This window comes from Tribolium madens, unplaced genomic scaffold (genome assembly GCF_015345945.1).
Source record: "Tribolium madens isolate multiple individuals breed KSU strain unplaced genomic scaffold, Tmad_KSU_1.1 Scaffold_11;HRSCAF=98;Tcas5.2_LG3b, whole genome shotgun sequence".
In the NCBI taxonomy this organism is placed as follows: domain Eukaryota; kingdom Metazoa; phylum Arthropoda; class Insecta; order Coleoptera; family Tenebrionidae; genus Tribolium; species Tribolium madens.
The window spans coordinates 525,660-533,985 of NW_025400975.1; the positions used below are offsets into that span (position 1 = coordinate 525,660).

The 8,326-nt window shown below is 30.9% G+C and overlaps 3 protein-coding genes across 3 annotated transcripts in view; 1 reads left to right on the forward strand and 2 right to left on the reverse strand.

Moving 5' to 3' along the window:
• Positions 1 to 1,402: 1,402 nt before the first annotated feature.
• On the reverse strand, positions 1,403 to 3,611 carry LOC123015691 (replication protein A 70 kDa DNA-binding subunit-like). The gene is made up of 7 exons (XM_044415569.1): positions 3,511 to 3,611; positions 3,228 to 3,460; positions 2,801 to 3,179; positions 2,435 to 2,752; positions 1,907 to 2,389; positions 1,665 to 1,859; positions 1,403 to 1,617 (listed from the first exon to the last, which is right to left on the reverse strand). Exons 1-7 carry the CDS (start codon positions 3,541 to 3,543, stop codon positions 1,516 to 1,518), a joined length of 1,743 nt encoding a protein of 580 aa, XP_044271504.1. The 5' UTR covers positions 3,544 to 3,611; the 3' UTR covers positions 1,403 to 1,515.
• Positions 3,612 to 4,916: 1,305 nt separating this feature from the next.
• Positions 4,917 to 5,908, reverse strand: LOC123015702. The gene is made up of 3 exons (XM_044415582.1): positions 5,774 to 5,908; positions 5,491 to 5,723; positions 4,917 to 5,442 (listed from the first exon to the last, which is right to left on the reverse strand). The coding sequence occupies exons 1-3, from the start codon at positions 5,804 to 5,806 to the stop codon at positions 5,253 to 5,255; spliced, it is 456 nt and encodes a 151-aa protein (XP_044271517.1). The 5' UTR covers positions 5,807 to 5,908; the 3' UTR covers positions 4,917 to 5,252.
• Positions 5,909 to 6,817: 909 nt separating this feature from the next.
• The window catches only part of LOC123015599 (snRNA-activating protein complex subunit 4), a 5,477-nt gene continuing 3,968 nt past the window's right edge, over positions 6,818 to 8,326 (forward strand). The window contains exons 1-3 of the mRNA XM_044415421.1: positions 6,818 to 7,099; positions 7,147 to 7,209; positions 7,253 to 7,910. Of these exons, the coding sequence (XP_044271356.1) occupies positions 7,037 to 7,099; positions 7,147 to 7,209; positions 7,253 to 7,910 (784 nt within the window). The 5' untranslated portion in view covers positions 6,818 to 7,036. The remainder of the gene's footprint in view (positions 7,100 to 7,146; positions 7,210 to 7,252; positions 7,911 to 8,326) is intronic.

Below are 8,326 nucleotides of genomic sequence, written 5' to 3' on the forward strand. Positions count from 1 at the left end.
AAAACAATCGGGAAATCACAAAATTAATCCGGAAATAACATATTTTTTCCTGTTTTAAGTAGTTAAGAATGTTTTTCTGTCGGAAACGCATTTTTTGTGGAAAAACAGACAAAAACTCATAAAATTTGTTTGAAAACCATGTTATTTTTTACTTTTTTCATCTATTTAACTTCGTTTATAAGCTAAAAACTCGTTTTTCGTAAAATTTTTCTAAACCAAAAAAAATAACCAATTAATTTGGTTAAAAAGAGCATTATTTTTGCCAGTTTCAAGTGTTTTAGAACATTTTTAGAAGAATAAGATATGATTTTTTCTTATTTTGAACATTTTAGCATGTCCTTCAGCCAAAAACGCATTTTTTGTAAAATAAAAAACAGACAAAAAGTCACAAAATTAAGTTGAAAATCATGTTATTTTTTACCTTTTTCATGTACTTACCTAGTATTTAATTTTTCAAATACTTACCTAAGTAAGTATTATATATAAGTATATCTCCGTTTCTGAGCCCAAAACTCGTGTTTTGCAAAATTTCGCAAAACCAAACCAAAAAATTACCAAACTTGCTCAAAAATTGCGTTGTTTTCACCATTTATAAAGTTCTTTCCGCAAAAAATGCACTTATTTCACACAATTTTGGTAAAAGTAAGCCTAAAAACACTAATTTAAGTTTGAAATGGTGTTATCATAACTCAAGCAGACTTGTAAGCTAAAAACCAGTTTTCTCGTGAGATTTCGAAAAAAACAGATAAAATTAAATCTTTTTTTCCACGTTTTAAATTAAAAACTTTGTTTGTTTTTGAGTATGATTTCGGCAAAACATTACGTACCAAAAAATCATAAAATTATACAGAAATTAACATCACTTTTGGCTTTTTTGAAGGTTTGGGACATTTTTCCGCTAGAAACCCATTTTTTTCTTTCCGAAAAATCACCAACTTAGATTGAATTTGGTACTTTTAAGTATTAAACTCGATTTTTAACCCAAAACTCTAATTTTGTCAAAAATTGGGTCGAAAATAGCGCAAGCGTTAAATTTTCAATAGTAATATTCCCAATGCCACACTTCCTGCACCCGACAATATTTCCCAAACAAAATTTACAAAAACAATATTTTCATTATGAGAAATAAAAAAAAATGTCAAAAACAATTTGTCAATGAAATTGGCTTGAAGAAATAGTCAAGGTCAGTAGTCTAATGGAAGCAATTTACTTCCAACAGCATTGTCACCAACATTAAAAACAAAAAATACACTAGGCTTTTAACGCACCCAAACGAGTACAAAATGTTGTTATAAATTTTTCTTAAATAAAAATTGCATTAGAACGTTTATATTTAAATAGATAAATTCCCATTATTACTTTTATTTCGATGAAAAAAAAGAATTCAAGAAATAAGCCTATACAACGTAAAAAGTATTTATTGTAAATGAAAAATGCAAAAATAATACAAGTTTACTGGTACTAAAGAAACTCAAATAATTCAAATAAACTGAAAAATGTAAAGAGTGATGAGGTTTAAACCATTAATTTCCCAATATGCTCCAACAAATAGTTATTATGCGCTTCATAATCAACTGGATCCACTTTAATAACAACAATTTTCAACCGTTGTTCATCCTAAAAACTAAAATTATGAAGGAATCAACAAGTTACTAATTTTTTACATTATAAACTTCCATTTTGGCTCTACATTTAAAAATAAATTGTTGGAAATTAGCCGCTTGGAAAATAGCAGTGCCAGCTGCAGCATCATCTTGCATGGTAAGTCCAATTTCTTGTGCAGTTTTCCCTAAAATTGTCTCGGCTTCTGATGAAAAAAGACTCACCCATTGGTTTCCGCTAAAGTCCCCAATATTCATCTACAAACAAGAGAAATAAAAAAATCAACACACAAAAAACAACAGACCGAAACCAGCAAACGATATTTGAAATTGGGAAAATCGCGACAACATTTTTCACATCTGTACATCCCATTTTCCAAATCCACAATTTTTTTATTACAATTTTCAGTCGGACAAGCTTTATAAAGCGAATTCTCCGACCGCACCAACAAAATCGTCGCCTTAGTTTGAAAATAATCGCCCTTTTCAGAATTCCCCAAGCCTTTATCTTGAACTTCTTTCAGATTCATCCAAGCTGTCTGAAAATTCCCAACTCCGGTCCTTTCACTCAAATGTGTAACTGTCTCATATTGCCCCTCAGAATCAAACCAACCCTTGATTCTGTGACATTCCTGAATATCGGGATTCAACTTAAGCTGACTACTCATCAAAGTTGATAAATTTTTCCCACCCCCGAATTCTCCAACTTTCGCCCCCTTGATCACAACAACTGGATTATTAGTAGGATCAAAGGAATCAGCTTGTGTACCCCACAAAGTCAAAGCAACCTGAAACGTCAAATGATTGGTTGAAAACAATCACGTGATACGAACGGAAGTTTTTGATTGGTCGACAAGTGTGACTTCGCGCTTGCGCAATTCACGATTGGTTGATTTCGAAGTGAATGTTTGTACGTCTGATGCATCTTTACAGATTCCTATAATATCGACTAAACTACCCACTGCGATTTCAGAAAGCGATGAGATTGGTACAAAATTGAATTTGACTTGTGGTACATCACTATCATCATTAACACACTCCTCAATAACGGATTCATTACCAATGGTCATTTCATAGTCATTTTTGAGGGGGTTAAACTGTTTATTAGCTGTCTTGAGTTGGCATTTACTTATGTAGTAGACTTTATCGACCTGAAACAGCTTAAGTCACACCATTGAGTTACCCTCAATTACAGTTACCTGTAAATAATTGAAATATTTATCGGCCAAGTCTCTGAACGCTGTACATCTTATTTCACCACTTTCGTCCAATAAATCAAAACTAAATAATTTGCCTTCGCCTCGAGAATTCGACCACGATCGCATTTCAGACTTACTCGTGACTCTAGCTTTAATCACCCATTTGTTGTGATAAGGGGTGAGGGAGGAAATTTGACTCAAGACTCGAGTCTCAGAAATGGATTGGTTCAAGGACGTTGATTGCTGTCTCGAGGGTGGTTCAGAGGTTGAAACCTCACGTGAGAGAATTTCATCAGATATAAGCTGGGGGTTAGCAAGTTCTTTACCAATTTGAGAACCAGGAACAACCACTTCTGATTCCAATATAAAAAGTAATTTTCTACAAATAATTATATTATTAATGATGAAATTATATACCAAGACTTACTGGGGCCCCTTAGCGTTATTTACTTCACTTTTCATAAACTTTTTCAATCTGATTATGGAATAGTTTTCAATGGGGGTTGATTGAGAAAGGGTTAAAATTCCATTTGTAGTTGAATATGCACCATCAGAGGCACATATTCTATAACGTTCTGTCTCCATGTTCCTTGTTGGCATCTTCTTGTAGGTGAGAATCTGGATTTGGGGCTCCTTCACTTCTTCACCTTTGAAAATACGCTAAAATAGAATTAATTAAAATAGTGTTGTATAAAATTGAACGTGAGTACCAATATAGCGCCAGTGGTTAATTTATTTTCCATTTTTACGTTTTAACACCGCAGCAAAAAATGTTAGGTTAAGTCGTAATTTTCGCGGGTGACGCTTTTCATAAAAACTCGAGGTGTTCCATGCCCGAACATTCATTCGTCCGAATTATTGTATTTTTACATGCTATTTATAAATCCACCCATAATAAACGTTTTATTTACATAAAAATACTCATTTGATTATTATGTAATCTCATTTAATGCAAATAAAAAATAAAATCCAAAGGGATAGACAACTAGAAAAAAATCGACTAAAAAATACTTCGAACGCAAAATGACAATTACACATATTGTTTCTGAAAAAAAACAATTTTTTTTTCGACTTTTTTTGATAACTAGAACAAAAAAAAATTTATCAAAAGATCTCAAAAATTGAAACTTAAAGCTTCAAAATGGTTTTAAATTTAAGTTTAAATTTTCGAAAAACGGTGCCACAAACGGTTCGCTTTGTACACTGGCGGACAGGGAATTTTGGACATCAAATTTATGGCAGTTCAAAAAATGTTAATGTGATTGACGTTTGGAAAAGTTTTAGTTGTTTGGCGTTGATTTTCCGAAACAATAATGCCAGTAATAAATCAATAAATTATTTTGATTTGTTGTCATTTTTTTTTCTAGCTATCAGGACAAAAATTACAAAAATTAATTAAACATTTTTATTTAATTTAAAAGTATTACAATTATCATTTTGTCGCAGAACTAAAATATTTCAAATAATTTTGCGTTTTTTTTTCCTGGTTAGTTAAATAAATAATTTTTATTCATTTTCAATGACAATTACAAAACTAATGGCCAATTTATAAAACAAGTTAATCGCAATTAAATTTTAATTCGCGATTAACTTGACGTTTGTCAATGCAAAATAAATGGCAACTTAATTCGAATTATTAAGTATCAAGATTCTACAAATAAAATTTTCTCTCAATTGTAAAATTTCTTTATTACTGGGTACCGGTTTCGGCCAATTTGGCCTTCATCAGTCCTACGTCACAAATTACATTAAAATAATTTGGAAACTTTAAAATTAATAACATCGAATTACATAATTAAAAACGGTCCTAGTTGTTTATTCTTGAGTTGGCTGTCATATGTGTATTTTATTTGTATAATATTGACACTTAACGAAATAGCCCCAATTTGAGATAATTAAAATTTCGGACAGTACTGTCATTTTCATAATGTAAACTCTAAAACAACCTTTACATTAATAACCTCATTTTATATTCTTGTCATGTTTATGTCTTTTGATTTATTTACTTTTAAAAATAGTAATTTGTGGCATAATAATTGATCAAAGCGATGATTTAGTTACATTTAGTCCAATTAATAAATTTCATAAATGTCATGATGACAGTAAAGAGTAGTTTACAGTGAACTTTTTAAAGTGAGAAAAAAATACTGTCCAAAATTTTAATTTTGCAACTGTACATAACCTAATTCGAATTAGTTTAATTCTGAATTAAGTTTTCATTTCGCTTTCTGTAAACTGTAAAAAACTACGTCAAGTTTACAATACGATAATTTTGCTTGCGGTTAGAAGGGGCTGGTTCATTGAGGCGTCATTTTCACTTTGTTTGACTGTACGTTTTGGTATTAGAGCAAATAAATGAGACCTTGTCTGATGAAAATTATGATTTATGTTTCATTGTCTCCGAAAATCTGCATTTTGTTTATTTTTACGTTCAATAGTAGGATGTAAAATGTTACTTCTGGACCCGAACAGTCTCAGAAATGGATTGGTTCAAAGACGTAAATTGTTGTCTCGAGGATGGTTCACAGGTTGAAACCCCACGTGAGAGAATTTCATCAGATATAAGCTGGGGGTTAGCAAGTTCTTTACCAATTTGAGAACCAGGAACAACCACTTCTGATTCCAATATAAACAGTAATTTTCTACAAATAATTATATTATTAATGATGAAATTATATACCAAGACTTACTGGGGCCCCTTAGCGCAATTTATTTCACTTTTTTTAAACTTTTTCAATCTTATTATAGAATAGTTTTCAATTGGGGTTGATTGAGGAAGGGTTAAAATTCCATTTGTAGTTGTGTATGCACCATCAGAGGCACATATTCTGTAACGTGCAAGCCCCATGAGCCTTGTTGTCATCTTCTTGTAGGCAAGAATCTGGAATTGGGGCTCCTTTACTTCTTCACCTTTGAAAATACGCTAAAATATAATTTCTTAAAAAAGTGCTGTATAAAATTAAACGTGTGTACCAATATAGCGCCAGTTGTTAATTTATCTTCCATTTTTACGTTTCAACACAAAGATTTTTACATTTCAACACAAAGAACTGGAATTTATGGAAGGAGAATTGGCTTGGAAGGGGTAAGATTCCATGGCAAGAACTGGTAGTAAAAGTAGGCAATGTTTTCAATGTTGTATTAAAAGTTGCCTACCGCAAACAATTTTAAATACATAAAATATACACATAATTTTTTTCTTTTTTTATTAATAATTACAATTGTAATATACTTAACAGTATTAATGTTTTTCCAAATAACATTTTTTTCGACAGAATTAAATGATTCAGTGACGACATTGCACATCGTGTGACAAAATATCTGTTTTTTAGTTTGCGTTTATAATACGTTTATTAACGTCTCCAGTAGGAGTCGTTTATGGCTATCTATAAAAGCACACTGTACTTTAATGAATTTAGGGTTATTTAGTTTTTATATGCCGCTTCTGACTTGTCAGGTAAAAATTTTGCGTTGTTGCTTCGGAAATTTCACGAATTTCGGGCGGAGTGCAAACTAAATTCTGTTGGCTCATATTTTATATATTATTATTATGTTGTAACACTAATAACTAATAATTTGTAAATTTTATTTTTAATAGGCAGAAAAGATTCAAAAAATCAGGTAGGCGCCGAGTGTTACCAACCGATACCAACTAACACAAAATTCTCTTGACGACAAAAATATATTTTTTTAATTAAAATAAGAAAAAAAAGGGCGCGAATTAGAAAAAATAGCATAAAATACTCGTTTTATAATGGGATTGGCACACTCTTGATTGCCTGTTTGTAGAATACGAAGCACTATTTTACAGGGTTTTGTGTTTTAATGTGATTGTTTTAGATCTTTTTATTTGTTTAATGACTTTTTTTTGAAAGTTTAGTTCTAAATTTAATTTCAAACCTTTATTTAAAAAAAACAACGTTACATTTACATTTTTCTGATTCTTATGTAATCTCATTTAAGCAAATAAAGAATACCTAAAGTGGGCAACTAGAAAAAATTCGGTTAAAAGATACTTCGGACGCAAAATTACCAAAAGCCTGAAAGTAAACAAAATTTGTAATTTTTTAAATCGAAATAACAGTAAAAGTATTGAGCAAAAAATAAATAAGTGATGACCATTAAAATCTGACTTATTTGCTACTATGCGGTCATAATTTAGATTAAGTGGTTTAAATTTGAGGTTATGTAATTTTGGTATTGTCTTGTGCAGTGAAGAAATCAAAATTCTCAAAAATGGACGATGAGCAAGACCTTAAAAACATGAATGACTTTATCAACAATCAAAAGTCGTATCAGGTAATACAAATTAATTATAAGTACCCCAAATAACAGTGTTTTTTCAGGACACTTTTCAAGTCGAATTTCAGGATTTTGTCAACTTCAAGCAGGAAGACACCAGTGATCAGGTACAAAAACTCTTTTAAAAACTCCATTCATTTTTATTTACAGGAATTTGATGAAAAAATAACCCCGTACCAAATTCAGGAGTCTCCAGAGCAGCCCCCAAATCTCACACTATCAGAAGACGAAAAACAAGTAATAGATTCATGTTCAGACCCTGAACTAAAACGGTTGCTTGTTCTAAATCGCTCAAAAAACTTGCAACTTTTAAAACTTCAAAAAAAAATTCAACAACTTTTGCAAGAATGTGAAGCCGAGCTTGGGGAAAAAAACAACACTTTGAAAAACTCAGAACCGAAACAAAGCAGTCACCAAACAAACATATGGAAACTTGCAGCACCCTATTTTAAGGATGAGAGATTTTTTTCCTCGCCACTTAATGGGGATGCTATTAAAAAACGTGCCAGAAATGAATTAAATATCTATGATTTGGTACCCTCACCGAAGTGGACGCCGATAGAATTTGATCGATTACACAATGCAGTTAAATGCAATTATAATATAAATAGGCAAACTGCAATTGTGGCTAAAATACGTGTGTTGAAAGCAAAAGTCTCAACAGGGGGCCCCGAAAAGCAAACTAAGTTAAAAGAAATCGTGCAATTGAGAGAAGAACTGGAAAAAATTAAAGATGATGAGGAAATTCCACCACTGAATTCAAACGAACATATCAGTTGGTACAAAGTGTCTGAAACTTTTTTGAAAGGTGAGTAAATTAAAGTAAAATATGAATAATTTATTCGGAGTATTAAACTTCAAAAAATTGAAATAAAGAAAAAAGTTTTCACATAAACAGGTTCAATAATTTTTTTGAAGAATTTTCTTAAGACTAAATTGGATTTTCTATCTAATTAGATCTAAATATAATTTAATTTTACTAATTGCAAACACTTGAAACAAGCGTAATTTGTGTTTTTCGCTGAGATTAAAGACTTGAAAAGGTGATGTAACACCATTTTTGACTTATTTTTTGACAAAATTTCACTCAAAAACGAGCTAACGAACGAAATAACATCAATTTAGATTTATTTTTGTAATTTTTAGGCACAATCTAAATCGGGCAAAACAAGCTAAAATTATTTCAATTTTAATCTAATTTTAGTCAGTTTTAGAAAAATGTTC